Source organism: Drosophila yakuba, chromosome 4, assembly GCF_016746365.2.
Source record: "Drosophila yakuba strain Tai18E2 chromosome 4, Prin_Dyak_Tai18E2_2.1, whole genome shotgun sequence".
Classification (NCBI taxonomy): Eukaryota; Metazoa; Arthropoda; class Insecta; order Diptera; family Drosophilidae; genus Drosophila; species Drosophila yakuba.
Genome location: NC_052531.2, coordinates 1,215,898 through 1,241,478, shown reverse-complemented (window position 1 = coordinate 1,241,478; position 25,581 = coordinate 1,215,898). Strand labels below are relative to the sequence as shown.

Below are 25,581 nucleotides of genomic sequence, written 5' to 3'. Positions count from 1 at the left end.
TTTATATTATTTGCTTAACTTGTCAATTTATTAAGATACATAAATGTTTATGTCTAAATACATTTAAATTTGGTTTGTGCTTTCCTATTATAACTTGTTGTTAAAACTAGCTTAAGTCTAAATCTATTAAACAACGAATAGAACTTAAATTAAAAATTGTGTTCAAAGTCTACTAGAGTATTTTAATACAGAATATAAACACTAATTTGAAAGCATTAATATAATTTTAAATTAATGGGCCATTCTTTCATGAACTAATGTTCCAAGTTTTTAATTTTAGACGTGTATATTACAAAGGCCAAGAGAACCTTGTGCGTGGTAGCCGTTTTTTTTTCTAAACAAAAATAAAATTTCAAGTAAAATATATATAAACGTTTTCAACGTTAATTGTTATTTTAAAACTGTAGAAATGCTTTTAATAAAGAAGTGTGTTATTAGGTTTGCACAAAATTTCTTTTTGCCAAAGTAACTCATTTTTTTAGTTCACCAATCAAAGCATCTTTCCTTGATCGTTCAGTAAACCAAAATTTTTTAAAAATAATAGTACAAATAATGTAAAAAATATTATTGCAGATTGTAGATTAGTTAACGTGAAATAAATGTTATATTATAGTTAATAACATTATAGTTTTTTGAATAAGATGCGCACCGAGGTATAATTGTGCAAAGACTTTTATATTTACGCTTTTATTTTATAATAGTCATTTAAATATTTACATTTTTACATTAAATTTAATTTTGTTGCTTAAATAATATTTAATTTAAAGATATTTCGGAAGTTTTTTAAACTTTCGTTCTAACGTTTTTGGTTAATTTTGCCTTAATGGGCATTTTGGTTTCATATGAAAGTGAGTAGTCAGTAGTTTACTATTTTTGTAATATTTTATATTCTTCTCTTATAAATATACCTTCTTAAATTGTAACCTAAATTTATCAATAAATGCAAGTTTTTATAATAAATAAACAATAATCTTTTAGTTTTCCTTTTGAAATTTTTTTTAAAATATTGTGATGTTTGTATGCTTGTATATGCTTAAAAAGTCCCGTTCTTATTGGGCAGAGAGGAAAAATACAGGTTATAAAGTTTAAAAATTATTCTAATTAAAATTCCTATAAATGCATTTTTAGAGAAAAATTAGAGATTCTTCTCATTTAATCTAGCATTTTCAAACTATGTTGTTATTAAGTTTTTGTATAATTTGATTCATTGTAAATCTTACTGGTGGTGAGTATTTACAGTAAAAAGAAACACTGAGAAATAATTTAACAATAACTAAACATTTCAAAGATCAATTATTTATGTAAATGTTATGTTTTATTTATGTAAATTAAATGAAGTATCTGTGATGTGAGTACTTTAAACTTAGTTACCATATATATATATTAAGCTTAATTAAGCAAGAAAAATGTCCGACGATTCGGATTTTGTGCACGCACTTCCGCTTCCAGGTGATGCAGCTGATGCTAGAGAGTTAGCGCGCGTTGCAGCTAAAGGTGAACGCAGATCTTGTGTTAATGGTAACTGAGTTTGACCGCTCTCGTAGTAGTAGGACGAATCTGGAATAATTATAAACTTTATTAACACGCGAGGATCAAAAATCACATATTCAAGGAAAAGGAAATATCACTAATAAAAAAAAAAAACAGCCTCCTTGGGCTTCTATGTCAATACCCATCATCAGCACGACCACTTCTCTAAGAAGCAAAGAATAAAATTAATTACTTATCAAGCCACTGCCAGTGCCATAACCATAGGATCCGTAAGCTCCGCCATATTGTGTATATGCAGGATTGTAGGCGTAATCTGAGCCGGGCCCAACTGAGCTGCAGCCTGAAAATTAATAACAACTTTTGTTTATTTAGCCTTATAATAAATAATAGTCTTAAATTAAATAATAGTCAATAAATAAATTAAGTTAAACCTATAATATGAAACAAACATTAAACTTTTGTTGTTACGTTTTGCTTATAAAGTGTATTAACATAAAAATATATTTAAATGGTTAATAAAGTAAAGGTGCATATATTGTATTCATATTCAATTACTGGTAAATATGAAGTCAGAGAGATATAAGCTTATGTAAACGCCGTTAGGTGGTTATGAAGTGCAAGCTTGGTAGCTTTGCTGCTTGTTAAAATGTTAGTCGTTCTTTTATATTTATGTAGACCACATAAGGATATATGTATGTATATATTCTTGATAACGGTCACTAACCGAGCCAAGAGAGAGTTAAAGTTCATATACATATTCCTCAGACTCCGATTCAGTTTAGGCGATTCGATCTGGCCATATTCTCGGAAGTTCAGATTAAAAACGCGCAAAATAACGCCTACAAACCACACTAAACTACCACGCCCACACTTAAGAAAAATGTATTATTAATCGATATGAAACTATTTATGAACTATGAAATATTTTTGCTACGTCCACTGTAACGCCCACAAATTGATAAAAAGCTGTCATGCCCACGCTTACCAAAAATTTTGTGATTTAATTATTTTCTCACCCATTTCTATCGATTTACCAAAAATTTCAAAATGTCTACTTCGCACTGCCGCCAGCTGGGTATCGGGTATTTGATATTCGAGAAACTCCACTATAGCATTCTGTCTTTTTTTATTATTATTTTAGATTTCAGTTAGGTTTAATCTTAAAAATGCCAAGACCAGTTTTGTGCAATAGAAGAAAGGTGCTAGTTTGAGAAAGTTATGGGATAACCATCTAAGATGCGTTGTGCGCATATATTATTAACTTGCCTGCGGAGTAGTGATTAAAACTTGGCAGCACTGTAGGTGTTGAATAAAGACCTACGTTGTTACTTAGATTGAGTTCAACGTCTGATCGATTGTCAGACGGGCTTATATTTAGTGACGATGTTCCTCCGCTCGGCTGCAGAAGTATTAGAGAAGATGGATGTGTACTTGTGTTTAAGTGTGATCGCCTATTTCCTCTCAATTGCTCTTCTTCTATATGATGTAGATGTGGCAAAGCAATATGATCACTGGATTGCGAATTAGAGTTGGACTTTTCAGGTTCCGTATTATTATCTTCTCTGCCTCCATCACTATTAGTCAGGGACTCCTTAACACAGGTACTATTATTTTCCGTATTGTCTGGCGCAATCCTAGTACTAATCGGGCAAAGAATTGTCGGATCCGAGCTTTCTGTCACAACAATGTGTTCTTGCCCGACTAAGGATGAACAAGTTTCCACACTGTTCATTGATGTGTAGTTTCCGTCAAATGCTAGAGCTAATATATATGCAATGGAATTAAAAGATATCTAATCTTGGAATACTTTTGTATCGTAAAAATGTAGTGCTATTTTATGTTTTTTGCTTTCCTCGTATAAGTGCAACATATGTATGTTCTTTTTTTATAAAGAAAAAAAATTCGATGTTAATGACTAGAAGACGTATTTGCAAGTTTGTATCTTTTAATAAATAAATCAAATTTACTGTCGTTATCGATGAGTTTTTAAAATGCCGCAAGCTTTTGCTGTTATGCGGATTGAACTTAAATAACCTCTCATTTAGGTGTAATAGGTATCCTGGCCAGAGATCTGACTAAACATAGAATAATAGTAGTTTTAAAACTACTATGCCCTTTTTTTTACGAATTGTAAAACGGGGTTATGAGCTGTAATTCTGTTTTTATTTAATAACCTTCTAAGCTTTAAAACTAGCAGGACTAGACAAAATTCACCAATTTTTTCGTTCCTTACCTGTGTAAAAAGGAGGGACTGTTTGTTCCTGTATTGAATTTGTGCTAAACTTCATTTCATGCATACTAATAGGAACTAACGGGGTAAGCGAACTGGCTCCTTCACAGGTTACGTTTACAAAGGAAAATAAATATAGGAAAAAATAAATTGGAAATTATATTAACAAAAATGTAACAAATAATTATACAATGAAAGAACGAAAATGATTTTAAAAACTATGGACAGCATAACTTACCAATTGAAGGTCCGATTGCTGGTGTATAAAGTGAACTCTGAGTTTGCGAAATCGTTGTAATACTGTCGTACAACATAGAAGTATCGCTGCCAGATACTGTGGGACCAGATCCTGTTATTGGGTTTGTTGAAAATCCGTTCGATGCTTCGTAGTAGGCTGCAGCAGCACAATTTCCGGTGCCTGTTGTCAAATTGCCTAGCTCGGCAAGGAGCTTGTGCTCATCCTTTATACACCATTTTCCTGACCAAATCTGAAATACAAAAAGGACTTAGTTTTATTTGTTTCCTGGAAGAAGGCTCTTTAACACTGACAGTTTTTAGCGGTTTGTGGGCGTAGCAAAATGTTTTTTACTCGGAAACTAGTAACGGGTATAATTAGCATTAACGAACCAAGTCGTTTATGTGATTTATTTACAAAATTTAAAGAATTTGTGGATTTGCTAAGTAAAACTGAGAAAGAGAAAATCGAAAATAATGTTGTGAGCTTGACGAAAAGTGTGCTCAGTTAACAGAGTGTCCATCCCAAAGGCCCGGACATATTTGAAAATTTTTAGTCAATCGTGAAAAGTAGGCTTTGGGATCGTGTTTCAGCGGAATGAAAACGAATTCCCAAAAAGAAATGGTCAACAATTTGTTGTGGGCAGTATGCCTAAAAGATTAACTGAAGTCACCACAAGTAAAGAACTTTGGTCTAAATATATAAATTAATTATTTTATTAATAAGTTATTTTATTACTAAGTTACTCGTAAGCTAAAAAGGGTATACTAGATTTGTTGAAAAGTATGTAACAGGCAGAAGGAAGCGTTTCCGACCATATAATTTATAATATAAATAATTTTAAAGAAGCTAGAGAGCTGAGATTAAACATACAGTTTCCAGAGGCATAGACGCAGAGCAAGTTTGTTGATTCATGTTTGTTAGTCTTGTAAATTTCTATCGATCTGTAGAAAAACTTTTTGCCGTGCCCATTCTAACGCCCACAAACTACAAAAAAATTTAATGTTGAAATTTCTTCGCATTTTCACTTGTTGAGTAACGGGTATCAGATAGTCGGGGAACTCGACTATAGCATTCTCTCTTGTTTTACGTAATACATAATATCAACGTGTGTAAATATATGTTTCAAGTATTTAAACACTCACATTTGGATACAGTTGATCGCCACTGTACGTTGACATACGCTGCCGTTTTCCATCATCTTCGGAATGTATATTTGCGTCACGGTTCTCATCTAAAATTTGAATAATCAGATAATTTTTTTTATTTATATTTTGGTGAAGAAAAGTCATTTTTTTATATGCACGTGCCGCCTAAGTGCGTTTGTAAGTTAATAGAAACTATTTCATTGACGGTAATGCAAATATAAATACATCAAGCACCCTTATAACGATGTTTCATATATTTTGCTTGTTTACCCTTGCGGAGAATAATGTAATGGGTAATAGTCCAGATGTTGTTTCATACCCCTCACAATGTCAGCAACTTATTCCCGATAATTTATATAAAGACATTTTTTGGCGGTCAGTCTATTTTTTAATCAAACCTATATTCGCCCGTTTGGCTACAAAAATTACATCAGCTTTTTAACGATTTACTATGAAATTAATCAATACCTAATTCTTAATTAGTACCTAAGCAATGGGGCACTTACTAAATCGTTTTAATTGTTTTTTTCATCTTACTCACAATAGTGTTTTTCTTAAATATTACCAAAAAACACAAGGAAATTAAAAAATTATCCGAAATGGTTTTGAGTTGTTCATTTGGCTTTAACCCTTAATGCATTTAATATTACCACTTCAGCCAAGATCTGTTTTATTGAAACAAATTTGCCACAAGTGAATGGCAGTTTATTCCCAAAAGAATTTGAAATAACATTTTTAGGAGAGCTGGATATTTTGAACAGCTTGGAATTATTATAAGCAACGTGAGGGTTGCTTTAAATAAGCATCAAATAAGATTAAATCTTTTTGGTTTGTCCGCCAACCAGTGCAAAATATCTAAAGTAACGACACCACAAGGCAATTTTTGTTTTCGTGTTTCATATTTTTACCACACGTAGATTATCTCGGTGTTTTTTTTTAAGCTTTTCTTCCGTTGTTCACATATTAAGTAATTGTTTTTAAAATAGTTTAAAGGCATATTCACTATAGAAAAACTTACCATGAGCTTCAATTCTTTTGCGTTTACAACTTGATTCCGTGTTATTGTTATTGTTTAGGCTACTGTTGTTATTGTTGTTGTGAGAGTGGTGGCCATGTTGTATTCCCAAAATTCCATTTATGCTATATCCAGTCGTTCGTTGTTCAGTCGCTGAGTTTATATGCCTGGTTTCATTGCTATTGCCAATGATATGACCGACTGAAACTTGGACAGAATCAGTGCCTGACGTCGGAATAGATGCGTGTACACTCGCCGTAGCCGATACGTTTGTGTTTGCGGAATTAGCACTGCTATTACTAGTTGGTGGCTGCGGTTCCCCATTCGTTCCAGTGCTGCTGTCAAGACTTTCCGTTGCAATATGTCCCCCTCCGAGACTCTGTGGAACATGGTGCTGCTGGTGATGATGAACGTGTTTGGCTTTCTCGGCGGCTTTATTCCTTACAATTCTAAAAATGAGTGACACGAATTTTAGTGACTTAAATAAAAAATTAGTTGGTAAACTCAATCCACTCTACAAGTAATACCCCTCTAGCAATTTGTGTTTACGCGCACTGAAAAACAAGAGAGAACGCAATAGTTGCTTTCCTCCTATCAGAAACATTGCTAAGGACAAAGTTCAACATTTTGTTAGCGTAGAAATAGAATTGGTAAGCCTATGAAATAGTCTGGTGAAAACAATTTTAATTAAACTATATGAGCCAAATAGTTTTTGGCGGTTTCTGTCCGTTAGATTGCGCTTGACCAGAATGGTGTCCAGAATGTCGATAAAAATTGGCAAGACAAAAGATTGAGTAAAACAAAATCCAACAATTTTTGAAAGGGTGGGAGCGGTAGATATGGGCGTTAGAGTGGGCGTGTTTATCTTCTGAACTAAAGATGCGCTGCGTGTTCGTCTTTAGAATATGATTGATCAATAGAAACCGTCTGGGTTTTATAGTCAGCGTTTATACGGATAGACGGATTTGACCAGAACGAATGAGCAAGTGATCCTTCTCTTGTAACATAGTTATCACCAAATCAAGAATTCTCGTATGACTGCAATGAACAGTTCGGTTTGTATAAAAAATTAAAAACAGGAGACCCCTCTATAGTCGAGTTCAAAGGAAAGTTCTCCAGGTTGGCCACGATCACCTTAGCGGTAATATTACCTACTACCTACGATTTAAAATCTTAAATTATGAAGTACTTCTGGGTGTCTCTACAGAGATGTGTAATTTTTGGGCATTATAATGGTAGTGCCAAAGCTATTTGAATCGAAACTGCATGACGCGTGAATAGAACTAACACAAATTACAATAAAATTTTAATAATACGATACTATAATATAAACAATTTACTATAAACACTATAACAAATGACTAAGAACAAATACTATAGCAAATAAAAGGAAAGGTTCCGGACGAGATATACAGTAGAATCCGGTTATAGCAACTTTCAAGGGACCGACGATTTTACGTTGTTATACCCGGAAGACGCACTAACAGAAAGGTGTAAAAAAAAAATTGTTTTTGGTTATTTTATGGTCGCCATGTTCGTAATATGTTTTAACATAAAACAAATTAATTTTTAAATAAAACAAAAAAATTTAATAAATTTAATTAAATAACACGGTTTTTCATAAGAAAAAACTAGAAATATAACGAGACATCTCATGGAATATAGGCATGAGGTCTGCACACGCACGCTATAAACATTTTTGTGACGTCGGTTACTGATAGTTGCATTAATTTCTAACAGAGTCGTTAGATTCTTAAAATTGTCGGCATTATTTCGTTGTATTTTTTTTGGAATGTCGCAATATCCGGTTGAATTCTGAAAAATCGTCTTGGTATAAGCGGTTTGTCGCTAAAAGCGGAGACGTACTAGCCGGAGGTCCTTATATGACTTTGTATGGTGACCAACCAAGCCATCGAGTTTCCGTCGGAATAACCGGACTGACGCTATAAGAGGAGTCGTTATAACTGGATTCTACTGTATACATATCTTTTTGGTCAGCTCTGCTAGCAAAATCCATACAGCAATGTCCTTCTATCCTTCTGGCTGTCCGTCTAAGCGGCATAGATAAGGTATGCAGACTCCAGGGCTGCTAAGCCGGTCGAGTCGGTGTTTTCTTTACACTCTTGCTATAAACTTTTATAATTACAAATCGCGGCGACCTAGTGCACCTATTAAGAATCATTGGACTTCAGGGATTGCATTGATTTAAGTACATTTGACAATTTTTTTTTCAGATTAAGGTAACCATATGCTACAGAGGGTTGTAAGGGCAGAAGTTAATTCTGCCCAGTTTGTGTCCTGAAGACAACAGTTTTAGGTTTTCTTTTTTTTTGAGTACTAGCTTGAAACGGGATGAGCAATTGGATATATGGACAGTGCACACAATTGAGACATATGTTTGGGATGCGAGAAAAGTACATCCCGCACATGCACATTTCAATGTATTTGAGTGGAGGGCTGAAAACTAAAATTGGTTGAGTGCTATGAAAGTCACTTTATTAAGTGACAGTCTCCTGGGAATCAGTATAAGGGGGAGTCTTGCCGCCGCCGTACGCACAATTGTTATTCGATTGAATCACCGCCACCCTAATAATCGCTCAAGTGCCATCACATCACACATTGTCGCATTATGAAATTTTTTCTTTTTCCTTGATTATGCCATGAATTACCCTTGTCCGTCGCGACTTTTGCATTACCAACGGCCACATGCCAGCCTAGACTTTTGTTACTTTTTGCGGGGTACTAGTGGTAATACGAATCGAATTGATTATGGCTGCACGTGTCGGGCACGGTTAAAAATTATAATTCCAATTAAATTGTTTAGCCTGCAAAAATAGAATCAAGTGCGACTTGCCATTTGTAATACTCGATCAACAGATAATAAATTGTAATCATTTGTTTAAATTTAGATTAAAATTTCAAAAATTTTTCTTAAACTTAAATTTTTGTATGAAATTTATAGATGTCTTTGCTAGCTTATAAATATTATAATTACTGTGAACGGAATCATATTAAAACAAGAGAGAACGCTATAGTCGAGTTCCCCGACTATCTGATACCCGTTACTCAGCTAGTGGAAGGGAGAAGGAGAGTCTTAAAGACAGTTTTTGGCGGTTTGTAGGCGTTATAGTGGGCGTGGCAGAAATTTTTTTTGGCAAATCGATAGAAATTTACAAGACTAATACAAAAATGAAAAAATATCAAAACATTTTTCAAAAGTGTGGGAGTAGCAGCTTTGGGCGGTTTGTGGGCGGTAGAGTGGGCGTGGCAAAAAGTTTTTTGGCAAATCGATAGAAATTTAAAAGACCAATACAAAAATGAAAAAATTTCAAAACATTTTTCAAAAGTGTGGGCGTAGCAGCTTTGGGCGGTTTGTGGGCGTTAGAGTGGGCGTTAGAGTGGGCGTTAGAGTGGGCGTGGCAAAAAGTTTTTTTGCAAATCGATAGAAATTTACAAGACCAATACAAAAATGAAAAATATCAAAACATTTTTCAAAAGTGTGGGCGTGGCAGTTTTGGGCGGTTTGTGGGCGTTAGAGTAGGCGTGGCAACATGAATCGACAAACTTGCGCTGCGTCTATGTCCCTGGAGTCTGTATACTTAATCTCAACTTTCTAGCTTTTGTAGTTCCTGAGATCTCGACGTTCATACGGACAGACGGACAGACAGACGGACGGACAGACGGACATGGCCAGATCGACTCGGCTACTGATCCTGATCAAGAATATATATACTTTATATGGTCGGAAACGCTTCCTTCTGCCTGTTACATACTTTTCAACGAATCTAGTATACCCTTTTACTCTACGAGTAACGGGTATAAATAGCACTACTATATATAAAAGTGTTATTCTAATCGAAAGATACTACTAACTTAAATATAGCATAAAAGGTTTTCATGAAACTAAATTGGTTTAAAAGGGCGATAGATGTATAAATGTAAAACTTTAAGAGCCAGTGGGGATTAATAATATTTTATTTGCAACGAAATGAAGAAAACAATTTCGTTGCATTTGTATCATATTCTGCTGAAGCCTGGTGCTATGACATTTTTAAAATGTTAATTTACTTTAAAATAAAAGAATTATATTTAGCTGTTTTTGCAGCTGCCTCTCTGTAGCATCGTTGAATGCCACCAACATAAATTATGGTCAAAATGGATGCGCGTAAATTATAGCAGTGTGGGGCAGTGTCGATTTCGGAACTGCCACGTGGCACGGCCAAGATTCTACGATGATGTTGTCGGCAATAAAGCCACACCGGATGTCAGAAGGGAAAGTGGCTTGTGTTGTGGTCGTGTGTCAAGCATTGTGCCACAATTATGAACGCTAAAAACTACTTAGATATTTTTATTAGATGAACGCTTTGGTAGAATATAAAGACTCAGTACTGCTTGTAGTTGGGTTCATTTCAAGCTTAGTTTTTAAGGAAACGGATACGGATGTTAACAGCATGACAGCAAACAAACTTTAGATCCCATCCCCATAACGGATGTGCGCATATACATACGTTGTAATCTGTATTAGGTTTCATTGGGACTAAAAATATTTTCTAACATTTTCTTACCGGTTTATAGAAGAAACACTGGGAACATTATCCTGGGAACATATAGCTTCTGCCAAAAGTCGATCTCGTATTTCCCAAGCAAACATTGTGGGATTTTCGCGTTTATAGTTTGCTATTGCATCTACAACCGGAGGAGTGGCCACTTTCGGTTTGGAGCCGCCAATAACACCAGCTTTAAAACTACCAGTCTCATAATATCTGAAAGTAAAGGATTGGATAGCTTAGCAATCAAAATAACAAATACATCATTAAAATTCCTATTATACCTCTGCCGAAGCTGGCCAGGCATTGAAGCAGTCAGTTGCGGCCATATAAAGTGTATTTATATTTAATCAGTATTAACAGTCAAATCGATTTGTCTGTCCGCACGTACGATTCCGCGAAAATTAATCTTTCAGTTTTAAAGTTTAATATATGAAAAGTTTTTTTTCCCTTGAACGTAGTATATAACTCGGACCACTTTTGCTTATGTTAGTTTTATTATAATAGGAAATAGGCTAGTTTTTCGATAAAATAAAATTTCCGGCCTAATTTGACAAGCATCAAACGACTATATCATAACTTCAGTAGGTCTTAAAATAACTAGCAAATTAATGGAATAGAAATTGAGTGAGTATTACATAACAGATTAATAACCAAACCTGTAATGCACTACATACTTTTCAAAATCGTTCTATTTAGGTGTTTTATTACCTTGAAAGGATTTTAGACACACAACCATGACTAACGCGTAACTGACGTGATATGTCACATGGGCGGACACCATTGTGGGCCAGCTCCACAATACGCTGACGAACGACATCGGGAAGTGGGCGACCATTAACGAATACGCCACCAAGTTGATTAACGCCTCCATGACCTAATTAAGAGAAATTAAGTGGAGCTATGGTAAAGTTTGATATTCAATTGCCATTAAATATTGCAAAACAAAATTTTATATACTGAAAATATTAAAAAATTTAAAAATTTGTAACGCTGCAAACTTTATTCAGTTTAGAATAAGATATATTTTAACCGGCTTAAGATATGTAACCTCTGATCCAGTTAAAACAAGAGAGAACGCTATAGTTCCCCGACTATCAGATACCGTTAATAGGTATAAAGGAATAAAGAAAAAAATAATTAAATAAAAAAAATTAAAATTGTTTCAAAAGTGTGGACATAATAGTTTCGGGCGGTTTGTGGGCTTGGCGGAAAGTTTTTTGGTAAATCGATAAAAATTTACAATACTAATAAACAAAGTTCAAAAGTGTGGGCGTGGCAGTTTTGGGCGGTTTGTGGGCGTGGAAACATGGGTCAAAAAACTTACTCAGCTTCTATGTCTCTGTATTCTGCATGCTTAATCTCAACTTTCTATCTTTAATAGTTTCTTAGATCTCGACGTTCATACGGAGAGACGGACATGGCCAGATCGACTCGGCTATTGATTCTTATCAAGAATATATATTTATTATGGTCTAAAACGCTTCCTTCTGCCTGTTACATACTTTTCAACGAATCTAATATACCCTTTTACTCTCCGAGTAAGGGGTATAACTATTAGAAGCACTCTATAAAATATTCAATTTTATCTTGCTATACCACGCGCTTTGATGCTTGCGTATCTCCTGTTCGTATCCAATTTTAGGCATTTTCGTCCGTATGAACGCCTAGATCTCAGGATCTATAGAATCTAGAAGGTTAAGGTTAAGCATGAGGTTTCCAAATGATTCCAGGTCCACTCTTACGCCTACAAACCGCCCAAAACCATCACGCCCACACTTTTGGTAAATGTTTTGATATTTCGTCACGCCATCTAACTGCCAAGACCACACTTTAAAATACAAAATTTTTTTTTTTATTTCAATATTTGAATTTCCAAATTGCTACCGATATTCCAGAAAATGTGGAAATTTGCTGAGTAACAGGTATCTGATTTTGGGGGAACTCAACAATACCATTCACTCTTGTTTTTATCGTTTTATATTAATCTTCGTTAGTTCGTAAAATACAACCGATTCCCAGCCAATGTAAAACAAAGGAAGCCGCACGTCTCATATAGAATGAATGCAAAAGTATTAATGACAAACATACTGCAAGTGAACGAAGAACGCTTGTCACACCTAATTTAAAAAACATGACTGTAGGATTCTCAATTAATTCGAATATTCAGTGCTTACTTCAATTTATTCTTAATGTGTTATTTTCCTGATTTCCTGATTTTAATTAGTTTATCGAGCTAAATAATTGAGTTTCTCGACTATCAGATACATTTAATTCAGGTAGTGGAAGTACAAAGGAAATGTTTTAACAATTTTTGTCCTATCGATAGAACTCAAATAATAAATTAAAGAAAATCAAAAGTGTAGATTTTACCGTTCTTGGTAATTTGTGATACTTTGTGTGTGATTGGGTGTCTAATGTTTTTGATATACCGATAGAAATGGTCAAAACTAATTAAAAATCGCATTATAGTCTTGGGGAATATACTTTTTTGGGATATCAATAAAAATTGACAATTAGAAGAATGAAAAAAAAACACATTATTTAAAAGTGTGCAATAGTAAGCGTGGGTACGTTCTGAAAAAAAAAAATACAAAACAGGTATGGAGTTGTTGCCCTACCGGCAACAGGCTTATTAGTAGTATTTTCTTAACCTTTGTTCCTTTAACCCAACGAACCTTTTTTAAAATTCTTTCTGTAATTGTAATTAGTTAAGAAGGCAAATTGTAGTGATACCTTTTATAATAGAGTATTGGGATAAAGCATGCAAATTCTTGTGCCACTTTCGCCAAAATACCTCAAAGCATATCTTTCGATTTTTAAAATTTTTATTTGTGTTTTGGTGAATACCAATAAATTTTGCAAAAACATTTCTCTACGCTTACCGTACTAAACTCTGAAGTCCGACAGACATGGAAGAATTCGATATATTGCGGTATGTGGACCTCGAGAGCTACCACAAAACCAACAGCTTTGCTTTTGGTAATCGTGTGAACTAGTATTAAAGCCAAAAATATGAAGTGCAACTTAATGCGCCTTTATTCAAAAGAATAAAACACACTACGAAATTGGGATATTTTTGTTTGCCAGAGAGCTTTTGTTTTTTTTGTATCTTTTAAATAGAACAATTTTAAATAAAAACAAGAGAGAACGCTATAGTCGAGTTCCCCGACTATCTGATACCCGTTACTCAGCTAGTGGAAGGGAAAAGGAGAGTCTTAAACACAGTTTTTGGCGGTTTGTAGGCGTTATAGTGGGCGTGGCAGAACGTTTCTTGGCAAATCGATAGAAATTTTCAAGACTAACACAAAAATGAAAAAATTTCCAAACATTTTTCAAAAGTGTGGGCGTGGCAGTTTAGGGCGGTTTGTGGGCGTCAGAGTGGGCGTGGCAACATGAATCGACAAACTTGCGCTGCTTCTATGTCCCTGGAGTTTGTATGCTTAATCTCAACTTTCTAGCTTTAGTAATTCCTGAGATCTCGACGTTCATACGGACGGACAGACGGACGGACAGACGGACATGGCCAGATCGACTCGGCTATTGATCCTGATCAAGAATATATATACTTTAAACGCTTTCTTCTGCCTGTTACATACTTTTTAACGAATCTAGTATACCCTTTTACTCTACGAGTAACGGGTATAAAAAATTAACAGCTGAAGATTTGACCTATACCCATTGTGAATTACTCAGCGTAATATCTGTTGTTCAAAAAGACCGTAATATGGGCATTGTTGTTCTTAATGTCACAAAAATGCATAAAATGTTTTTGTTTCCGCTTGCTCGTCACTAGATAGCCACCATAGAAATCAAGCTATTAAGTAATAAAAATAATGTTAAATACATAAATAAAAATATTTATAACAATTCCAGAAAATAAAATTTAAATTTAAAATTAAATGAAAGGTGGGCGTGGCCATAGCATGAAACAATCAAACGCTATGTAGACGATACTTAAATCTAGTATACTCATGCAGTAGCATATCAAACAAAAACAGCTGTGGCAGGCGTTCAAACATTTTTCAAATTTTTTGTCGATTAGTAGCAATATTAAAAAATAACTAAATTATCATCGAATTCGGCATAAAGTTGGTGCACTATGCGCCATTGGCCCCAACAGTTTCAAAGTTCACAAAGTTAAATTCTGTACTTTGAGATTGCAAGACGCAATTGCGTTTAAAATATTTGTATTACATGTATAATATTCCATCATGTTCTGGTTGTAGCGATAAGCTGTAGATAGGTCCATCGCAGAATAGAAAAGTAGTATTGTATATTCTTTTTCAAACCAAAAATTAAGACACAATCACATTATTGTATTCACTTTGAGCACCATTTTATTAAATGTTTTTTTAAGGGTGGGATTTATCTGCAAGCGTGACACACGTATCGCACCGCAACCGCAAACCGTAACGGTAAACCGAACTTGTAATCGATGCCGGAACAGCTAGAAGTGCTCCGATTGCAGCAACGATGTTCTGATTGACGTTCTGGAAAAGTACTGTCCATCGACAGGCTTTTGAAGATGAAGTTTGATTTTCGTTTGTCTACTTCTTTGCATAAGTAAAGTGGACGGAACACTCTCGTTGCTGTGGCTTATTCAAAAGATATGGTCTTCTTTTGGCCAGCCATTGACATTATTTTTTCTTTTATTTAAAAGCGTGTTTTCTCTTTCGTTTTGTGTACCGTAAAATATTGCTAACCATTTTTTCCGGACTGTTTGCTGCCAGCCGCAGAGATTCTGCGCACGATTTCCTTATTCTTATCTACTTCTACAATTTTTGATTGTCCCTATCTTTACTTCACGTGCGAAGCTGTGGGCGTATGCATGTCCTTGGTAATACGTCGTTCTCTTTACACTCACAACGCGACCGCTCCGCCCACCCGTATCGGTTGCCGTTGACTTCGGTCTGGCGTTTTCATCTTACTGCAGCCAGCCAATGAAGACGGTCCTAAGCCGGGGAAGGTTAAGGCGTAGCATCGCCAAACGATGATACTGGGTGGCTGTTCCTGTAGTGGCCAATAAAATCGCTCTGAGCATGGCAACTTTTGTGTGGATGGGAAAAGGTTTATTTTTAGGCAATTTTAGGTTTTGTGCCTAGTGCCAGTATGACACAATTTGGCACACTCTGAAAACAATTAATTTATAGAGATTATGCCAAAAGTCAAAGAAACACTAAACCTGCTAATCAAAGTATTAAAAATATTTATTTAATTTTTAATTTATGCATGTGCTCTCCCTCTGTCTTTGACTGACATTAACAGAAGCACAAACACATTTGGGACTGGAACGAGCAAGCCAGCGGCCACGAAATCAACCAATAGCCACAAAGAAGGTCTGGCATCGTGTGCAACGGCGCCAATCACAGCACACCTCCCTGCCCACTCCATTAACATGTAGCCCCTGTGTATTTCGACATCTCTTTCTCACTCTTGCATAACACGCAGCCGTTTCTTTGCAACACTCCGATACCAACCCAATTAAATTTTATAAATAATTTCATCTTTGTAAAATCATAAATAGAACTAATAAGTTTTAAAAATGTATTCAAAAATAACGTAATAAATGTAACCTAATTCACCTTTCCGACTATCTGGATAAAAATCTTGTTGCTTACCTACCTATCTACCCAAACTTGTGTACTCATGGTCTAAAGGATAAGCATAAATGTATTGGTATTAGTATTATAGTAGGCAGTATTACCTTAAAAATTGTCTCTTTACCGCAAATTACTGTTGATAGCGTTATCTGCCTCAAAATATTGTCGCTATTTTTCTCCAGACATTAAAAACATTTTTAATTGAAATTTTAAAATTTGCTAAATTTTTAAATGCTTACCAAATATATTAATAATGATGAAACAGAAATGTATTTAAGCAGCAAAAATATATATTTTTTTGTCAAGTAGTTTTAAAGCCAGATTCCCCACGCCCATAATTTTTATGATTTTTAATAGTGTTGTATACCCGTTACTCGTAAAGTACAGGGAATACTAGATTCGTTGAAAACTTCGTAACAGGCAGAAGGAAGCGTTTTCGATTATATAAAGTGTATATACATATATTAAGGATCAATAGCCGCGTTGAACTGGCAATGTCCGTCTGCTTGTCCGTCCGTATGAACGTCGAGATCTCAGGGACTCTTAAAGCTAGAAGGTTGAGATTAGATTCCAGAGACATACATACATAGCCTGTGTCTATGTAAGTTTATTAACTGATGTGGTCAAGCGCACTCTAACGGGCACAAACCGCCAAAAACTGTCATTCGCACTTTTGAAAAACGTTTTGCTATTTTTGGTTATTCTTGAAAATTTCTATCGTTTTGCCAAAAATCTTTTTGCCTCGCCCACTCTAACGCCCACAAACTTAAAAAATTTTTTTTTTATTTATATTTATTATTTTTTTTGCCCAATTTCTACCGATATTCCAGAAAATTTCTTGTTTGCATATTCACTAGAAGTTTCCACTAGAAAGTTGAGATTGGGCATGCAGACTCCAGAGACAATGACGCAGCGCACGTTTATTGATCCATGTTGCCACGCCCACTCTAACAAAAACCGCCGCAAACTGCCACGTCCACATTTTTGAAAAATATTTTAAATTTTTTGTTAGTCTTGTAAATTTCTATTGTTTTGCCGAAAAACTCTAACTGTCCGTGCTGAAATTTCTCCTTTGCACTTTCGCTAGCTGAGTAACGGGTATTAGATAGTCAGGAATGGTCTCTCTTGTTTTAATTTTATTATTTGATATGCAAATTTCTAAGGATATACCAAAAAAGAAAAACTGTGCACAGGTGCATATCGTCTCTCTTGTTCATAGCTTCACCCGATACTCGTAAAGTAAATGGATTCGTTCAAAAATGTAACAGGTTGAAGAAAACATTTCCGACCATAAAACGTATATCTATTCTAGATCATTAGCCAAGTCGATCTGGCCATGTCCGTCTGTAAGAACGTCGAGGTCTCAGAAATTAAAAATTAAAAAAGCTAGAAAGTTAGATTAAGCATGCATTTTCCAGAGACATAGACACAGCTTAAGTTCCCTTAGAGTTCCCTCTATCGCCTGAAAACCGCCCGAGACTTCATGTTTTTCATGTTTTTATTTGTCTTGAAATTTGCTATTGATTTGCTACAAAACTTTATGTTACGACCTCTCAAACTCCCACAAGCCGGTCAAAACTGCCACGCCCGCTATTTTTAATTTTTTTAAAATTTTTTATTGATTTTTTCGTTTTATTATTTGTCTGGCCAATCTCTTTTGGCATTTCTTTCATTTTATTATTTATTTATAAATTTCTATCAATATTCTATGTTGAAATTTCTCGTTCCCACTCCCACTAGCTGCGTAATTGGATATGATAGTTATATTAATCGACTATAGCATGCTCTCTTGTTTTATATTGTCATACCTGCAGTTTACACTTTTGTTTATACTTTCGAAGTCTAGATCTAGTCAAATGCTTTGCTTTCCAAAAGTTTTTTGTAGTAATATTACAAAACAGCAGAATGTATGTTTATCAAGATATAAATGATAATACTTAGTTTTTTCGAACTACTTCTAGTCATAGTATATTTAGTAGTAAATACTTATTCGGCACTCTTTATGGGCTAATTAGAAAATTGTATATAGTATATTTATAAAGTCAAATGCAAAATTATTTTGAGTTAAAAAAGTTATTATCACAACTTTTTTTTTGAACCCAACGTATCCCTTTGTTTACTTTGTCTAAATTTGTTTTTTCTTTGATATACATAGTATAATCCGGAAATGCATATACATGTCTAACGTTTCATAAAAGCTTTGAATTTAATTGTTTTGAAGTACACACATAATAACATTTTTATTTGTATCTTTGATTATATAATACCACATTTTCAGTTTATATTAGTGGTCACCAACATATAAAAAGCACACCTGTTACGTTTTATAAATGCACATCTACTCTGAAATTAATATTCAATTGTTTATTTAACTGACACTTTTACTTGTTGTCTTTATCAAACCAACCTTTTTTACACCGCACTTTACACATCCTCGCACATAAGCCATGTGTTTCTAGATATATTGAAATTGTTTAGGAAGAATCATCCGCCGATAATTAAAACTCTAAACTCTAAACAAACAAACTTTTTGGCATTTTGATAAAATCATGCAAAACAAAGAACGCCTTTATAGTGACTAGTATCAAATTTAAAACTACCATGCCTGAAAATGGTTCATTTAAATTAAAAAATCCTTTAGCACCGGAAGTAGGTACCTAAGGTACGCTGCCTTCAGTTGATTTAAGTTGTACTCACGGAGTAATCTGTGTTCCCATACATTTGTGGTTACGGAGTCGGTGCTGAGTTACTATTATATTTTTTTTATATATCCTGATAATAAGGGGCGTTGTAATCATACACCATTTGTGCTTTAATTTGAATGTGAATCAGATCTTGATGTTGTACGATCATCAACTTAGTGGGAAGACGGGAACAGGGTCCAGTCTCCAATGACCATTTCCATTACCCAAACCAAATAAATACAAGAAACAAAAGGAACTGTGTCATAGCCAGGAAACAGCTTTGCGGTCAAAGTTTTTTTTTTTCAATTAGGCACGCAGTTACTTGAGACAATTCCAACTAAGCCGCAGAAAATTGATCCGGTGGTGGTCACTTAGCTTTGTGAGAAATCTTTGCTGATGCAAAAATCAGTATGAATGATTCGTGGGATATGGGTATTTGTGCTATTCGGTCACACGGTTGTCTAAGTATATTTATGGAAAACTATAAAGTTATCTTACCATCACCAGAAATACTGCCCTGCGAACTGTGTGAGTCTTCTGAAAAGATATATTAATAATATTTTCCATTTAAATATAGGTATAAATATAAGCACGGATGTCAGTTTGGTACCTGCCCCGTTCGGAACTTCGTTCATGGCTGTTATCCACTCCACGCCTTGGGCCTGTGACATGAAATTGTTAGCAGATGGCGTCGTATTCGTATCCGAAACGTTGATCAGTATCCTGTTTGAATATTCATCAAACTTGTTCGCTAGATTTTAGTATTTAAAGACATTAATGTATTGATATTTTACTTTTTTTTTTTGCTAAAAATGAATTAAAAACCAGATAGAACGCCAGCGTAGAGAACTTCATTACTCAACTCAGCAAATCGGAGTGCGAACGAGAAATTTCATATCGATGGGTCTGGCAAACCCAATAAAAAAAGTTTTAAAACGCGGGTGTGGCAGTTTAAAGGATTGTGGGTGTTTAAATGGGCGTGGCAACATTTGGAAGAAAATATTCTGTCTATGTCTCTAAAATATATATATATATATACTTTATATGGTCGAAAACGTTTCTCTCTACCAGTTAAATACTTTTCTACGAATCTAGTATGATCTTTTAGTCTACGATTAACGGGTATACATATTTTGTATACGGAAAAAATCTTAAGTACGGAAACGCAAAAAATCTTAAAAAAGTTAACACCGGCCTTTTATGAAGTAAAAGGATTGTATATCATATCCACGTTCTTTACTGTCGGTAAAAAGACATTATCAAATGCTATCTTTACTTCCAACAAGTTTTGTGAAAAAATAAAATGGAATTAAAATTTTTAAAGTCAAGTGAAAAATCATTTTCGGGAGGAACAAATTTCTACAGATTTTTTTAGTGTACAAAACGACAATATATGTATGTATATTATTCGTTGTTAAAGAATTCGAGGAGGAAAATCGTGGAACATTCCAATGGAAACATGTGAAATTTCCCTTTACCGAAAATTCCGTGACTTGAAGTAAACACCTTTTAATTTCTGGTCCCTGAAGCTTTCATACAACTTGAATATGAATTCAAGAAGAGTCGATTTCTACGTCTACTGGTGCCACTAGCAAAATCTTGGAAGGGGATATAAAAGGTTTTCAATCGCGTTTTTCCCCTTCTCTTCCCCAGCAATAGCTATTGTTCTTAAGTTTTGGACGGTTGCAACTTGAATTACCATCTTTTCCTTTTGCCGGTCATCACTTATCCACTACAAATATTAATGACATGAAAATTTAATCTTTTGTTTAAGTTTAATCGTAATGTAAACTAGAATATATCAATTTAAATATTTTGTCATTTTCTAAAAAAGTTTGATTTTGTACATTTATAAGAATTTAAATTTAAAAAGTTTACAATACAAAACTCAAAAATTATGCTCCCTTTTGAAAATTAAAATCTAAACATAAAAGGAAGCAAGCACCGATACACCGATACTGGTGTAGAAACCACTTTGACCAAAAACGAAACTATAGCTTTCTTTTTAAAGTTTTTAATTATTTGTTTGGTCTTTCCTTTGGCAATATAGTCGTCGGACTTAAATTCATTTGAAACTGAAACTAGCAAAATATTTCAATTAATTTTACACACATTTTCCGACTTATGATGCTAGTTAAATTACAACCAAAATTATTTCTATCAAAAAAAATTTTGTATACCGAATTAGAATACTCTTTAATAAAAAAAAAGAAGGTACAATTCGTCGGATTATTTCTTTGGCAGCTTATTATATAATATTATGATCTGGGCGGCTCCGACAAGAAGTTTCATGCAGATAGTTTTCAAACTAAAACTAGTTTGCGTAAAAAGGGAAGGACGGATAGGACAGACGGACATTGCTATACCGCCTGGGCTGTTTCTACAGGTAAAGAATTTATATACTGGTCGCAAATGTTTTCTTCTAGAGTATTTTGGTTACCTTTTGACTTATCTTCCATTTGGGGTGAGGTATACACGTTACTTCCGGAAAGATGTTGATGACCTTGCCGATTTTGATTAGTATTGATAGTAGTGCTCAGACTATCACCAGTGCGGGAGTTCTGTAAATTGTGCAAAGTCGGAGAAACGACATGTTGCTGATGATGAGATAGGTGATGTTGTTGCAGATTTTGGGAATCGTGCTCTAGCTGGGCTGTACTTGTATTAGGGCTTTCTTCTTGACTTAAGTGTAGAATGTGCGGCTGTAAAATACGATGTTGGAGCTCATGTGATAGTGTCCCGAGCCCGTGGCTATGATGTGAAGATGTCTGTACATCCATTATAAGCATCAAGGATTCAATAGAGAGTTTAAGTTCCTAGAATAAAGAAAATTGTTTGTTATTTTATTATGAAAGAAACGAGCAGAGAAGTTAGCTTATTCAAAGTACTTAACCTATGTAGTTACGCAAAAATGAATAAGTCCGCAAACAACAAGACAGATAATAAAATGACAAGCAAACCAAAAATTTTTTGGCAGCTTGTGGGCGTTATGTGGCCGAAGCTACTTTCTAAGATTGACGTACCCTGGAACTGCATCTTTAGAATTTGCAGGTCGACTCCGGCTAGTGAGTTATGAATATTTATTTCATATGCTTAAAAACGCTTCCTCTACCTGTTGCATACTTTTCAACAAATCCTTTACTCTGGAATAAATTGAAGAAAGCAAACAAAGTACATACATATGTTTGGCATAAAAAACCACAGAGAACGCTATAGTCGAGTTCCCACTGACCGTTTTTGGCGGTTTGTGGGCGTGGCAAAAAGAAGGAAATTTACAAGAATAGCTAATATTTAAAAAAATATCAAAACATTTTTTAAAAGTATGGGCGTGGCAGTTTTGGAAGGTTTGTGGACGTTAGGGTGGGCGTGGCAACATGGGTGAACAAACTTGCACTACGTCTGGGCTCTGCATGCTTAATCTCAACTTTCTAGCTTTTATAGCTCCTAAGATCTCGACGTTCATATGGACAGACGTACATGGCCAGATCGACTCGGCTATTGATCCTGATCAAGAATATATATACTTTATGGTCGGAAACGCTTCCTTCTAGCTGTTACATACTTTTCAACGAATCTAGTATACCCTTTTACTCTACGAGTAACAAGAGCTATGAACCAAATTTGTATGTTGTCAGAAATCTAGTGTATACCAACTTATAAATTTTATGACTAACAATAAATTTTATAGTCCATTTCCTCGCTATCAGATACCCGTTACTCAGCTAGTGTTAGGAAGTGCTAGGAATTTTGTTGTCAGAAATTGGCAGGAAATAAGTAAAATATAAACAATACTATTCTTTTCAATTATTTTTCGACTATTTACATAGCAGTATATATGGTAAAATAACATAATCTTAAACATTCGTTATCTTATTTTAATAAAAAAAAAATTAATTTAACAAATTAATGAAATTTTAAGTTTATTTAACCGTAAAACTCACTTTTTATTTGTGCCTTTATTGGCACACAGAAGACTATTGCATTTCCCGCTTATGTAAACTGTACGTCTGTGCTGCCTTTGTTTTTTTGAGCAAGGTGCACATTATACCCGCCAAATAAAGGCTGAACCCGCGCAAACGTGTTTGCTAGCACTCATTCACCTGTTGTTAATTGACCTTTTTGGAACCATCACTCCCCTAAGGGTCAATATAGCAAAATGAACGAGCTACGTACATGGGTATGAGAAGAAATGTGTTCGTTTAGACCATCTGCTTTATTTTAACATTTATAGTTTCAATAATAGCCCAATAAGAGAGAACGATATAGTCGACTATCAGATACCCATTAAACAGCTAGGAGCAGAGGGGAGTTGAAATAAATGATTAAAAAAAACTAGATCCATTCTCTCGGTAAGAACATTTAAACGTTTTTTTGCCGTGAGAGTGCCAAAAAAGTTCTCGGCCCATCGATAGAATTTAATAAAAAAAACATTTAAAGTGTCTGCACGCAATGTTCGCAAACAACCTAGCACCGCTTTTATAGTTCTCGCACGGAAAGACAGACGGACATGGCTAGACCGACTAGGCTAGTGATGCTGATCAAGAATAGTAGTATATGATATAATATACTACCAATAGTTATTTATGCCTTATTATGATGGATAAATTGATTATCATAATTATTACAGGTTAACACATTCACTCACTGCGTCAAATCCCAATGAACCACTGTGTCATAACGGAGGATTTGACTTAGTTTGACATATTTAACTTGTACCATCATCGGTACTTTTTAGTTTGCAACGCAGTAAAGGATACTTTATGTACTATATAAATAATCAACAGCCAAGTCGATATAGCCATGTCAGTCCGTCGGTTTCTAGGCCATATCGTCTCAGAATTTTAACTAGCTGCTTGAAGCTTTGGTCAATATATTAAGACAATATCATAAAGTATCCTTTGAAGCAGTCAAAAATTTAGTGAAAAATAAAAGAGAGAGAATACATGAAGCTTTAGTCAATATATTAAGACAATATCATAAAGTATCCTTTGAAGCAGTCAAAAATTTAGTGAAAAATAAAAGAGAGAGAATACAAAAATCGAACATTATTGGAATAATATATCATATAAATTTTCTTCGGTATACAGTAGTTGTTTTTTATAAATATATTACGGAAGTATGATACGGTAATAGATAAATAAAAAGTATGCCCTCTGACTTTTATAATTTTTGTAGCACTTACATGAAATAACAAGAGAGAACGCTATAGCTGAGTTCCCCGACTATCTGATACCCGTTACTCGGCTGGTGAAGGCGACTCTTTAGCACTGACAGTTTTTGGCGGATTGTGGGCGTTAGAGTGGGTGTGGCAAAAAGTTTTTTAGCAAATCGATAGAAATTTAAAAGACTAATACAAAAATGAGAAAATATCAAAACATTTTTCAAAAGTGTGGGGGTGGCAGTTTTGAGCGATTTGTGGGCTTAGAGTGGGAGTGGCAACATGAATCGACAAACTTGCGCTGCGTCTATGTCTCTGGAGTCTGTATGCTTAATCTTTCTAGCTGTTGTAGTTCCTGAGATCTCAGCGTTCATACGGACGGACGGACAGACAGACGGACATGGGCAGATCGACTCGGCTATTGATCCTGATCAAGAATATATATACTTTATATGGTCGGAAACTCTTCTGCCTGTTACTTATTTTCAACGAATCTAGTATACCCTTTTACTCTACGAGTAATGGGTAAACAATAGAACACAAACATTTTATGAATAGAGTATTTTTCAATTATTTACATTTTGTGGATTTAAAATATATAGTTAAAAGTCACGGTCTAGCACATCGGTCCTGCTACGAGGTCATTGGGGCTTATTTACTTTGTTCTTTTCAACACAAACTGATATTCAGGCAGAATACTGGGTAATAACCCATACTACATTCAATTCAACAAAATTAAAAGTGGGAAAAACAATCGTATTTTCACACACTCCAGTCGGATAATAGCTATGGAGAGCCAGAATACTTAAGACAGTCTATGAAAACAGAGAAAACAAGAATTCCAAGGTCAGGAGCGTGGGTAAATATAAGTTGTTTAAATTCGGCTTACCCTCTTTTATTAAAAGACGAACTCAATCGTCTCAAGTGTTTAATGTTAAATAACTTGGATGATTTAAGAATTTATTTTCACCTTCATAATATTTAAAACTAAAAGTGATTTAGTCTACTCACTAACTATTTTTATATTTTAAAGATTGGTAAACATAAAATAATTTAAATAAATGGTCAGTTAATGAACGTCACTGTTTCAAATCACAATGCAATGTCAGTTATCGTTATACACTCTTAATATCACTGACTTTACGGATCTAAGCCAATACGGTACTTGAGAGATAACAAGACAGCGCGTACCACCTGTTGGCTATAAATCCACGAAGTAACACGATTTTCAGGTGGATCTTGAAGCGTACGCCAAGAGATCTCGAGCGAAACTAAATTGTTGAATGGCAATGGACGACGGAAGCCGTTTACATCGCTCAAACTCAAGCGACCACTTTTTCGAGTGCGTTTATGATGGCTTATGTATTTGAGTCGCTCTCAAAACTTGGCCCAAGTCGGCTTTACGGTTGGTCGGCTCCATTTGCACTCAACTGGCTGTCGACTAATAGGGAGACATAGCGTGTTAGTCGG

General features: G+C 34.7%; 1 protein-coding gene and 1 long non-coding RNA gene across 11 annotated transcripts; one reads left to right on the top strand and one right to left on the bottom strand.

Moving 5' to 3' along the window:
- On the bottom strand, positions 1 to 25,378 carry LOC6523764 (paired box protein Pax-5). Of its 10 annotated transcripts, none has more exons than XM_002099603.4 (13): positions 25,001 to 25,377; positions 21,394 to 21,769; positions 19,564 to 19,704; positions 19,452 to 19,490; positions 11,378 to 11,543; positions 10,685 to 10,882; positions 6,123 to 6,568; positions 5,102 to 5,190; positions 3,960 to 4,209; positions 3,725 to 3,823; positions 2,758 to 3,252; positions 1,724 to 1,831; positions 1 to 1,557 (listed from the first exon to the last, which is right to left on the bottom strand). In XM_002099603.4, exons 2-13 carry the CDS (start codon positions 21,740 to 21,742, stop codon positions 1,394 to 1,396), a joined length of 2,544 nt encoding a protein of 847 aa, XP_002099639.1. In that variant the 5' UTR covers positions 21,743 to 21,769; positions 25,001 to 25,377; the 3' UTR covers positions 1 to 1,393. The 10 variants fall into 10 exon arrangements, with proteins under 10 accessions (XP_002099639.1, XP_039233050.1, XP_015046947.1 ...); XM_039377116.2 differs by having other exon boundaries at positions 19,452 to 19,487; XM_015191461.2 differs by having other exon boundaries at positions 25,303 to 25,369.
- On the top strand, positions 11,217 to 16,274 carry LOC120322152. Its single transcript, XR_005561941.1, has 3 exons — positions 11,217 to 11,293; positions 11,366 to 11,572; positions 15,935 to 16,274. It is a non-coding gene; the product is annotated as an uncharacterized LOC120322152 (long non-coding RNA).
- Positions 25,379 to 25,581: the final 203 nt, after the last annotated feature.

Excerpts from the sequence above, each read along its gene's own strand:
- LOC6523764 (XM_002099603.4), bottom strand. The coding sequence starts at position 21,742 with ATGCTTATAATGGATGTACAGACATCTTCACATCATAGCCACGGGCTC. Across the intron at positions 3,824-3,959 it reads AGCAATCGGACCTTCAATTG|GAGCCAGTTCGCTTACCCCG; the intron begins GTAAGTTATGCT and ends TAACCTGTGAAG. Across the intron at positions 1,558-1,723 it reads CACTGGCAGTGGCTTGATAA|ATTCGTCCTACTACTACGAG; the intron begins GTAATTAATTTT and ends TAATTATTCCAG.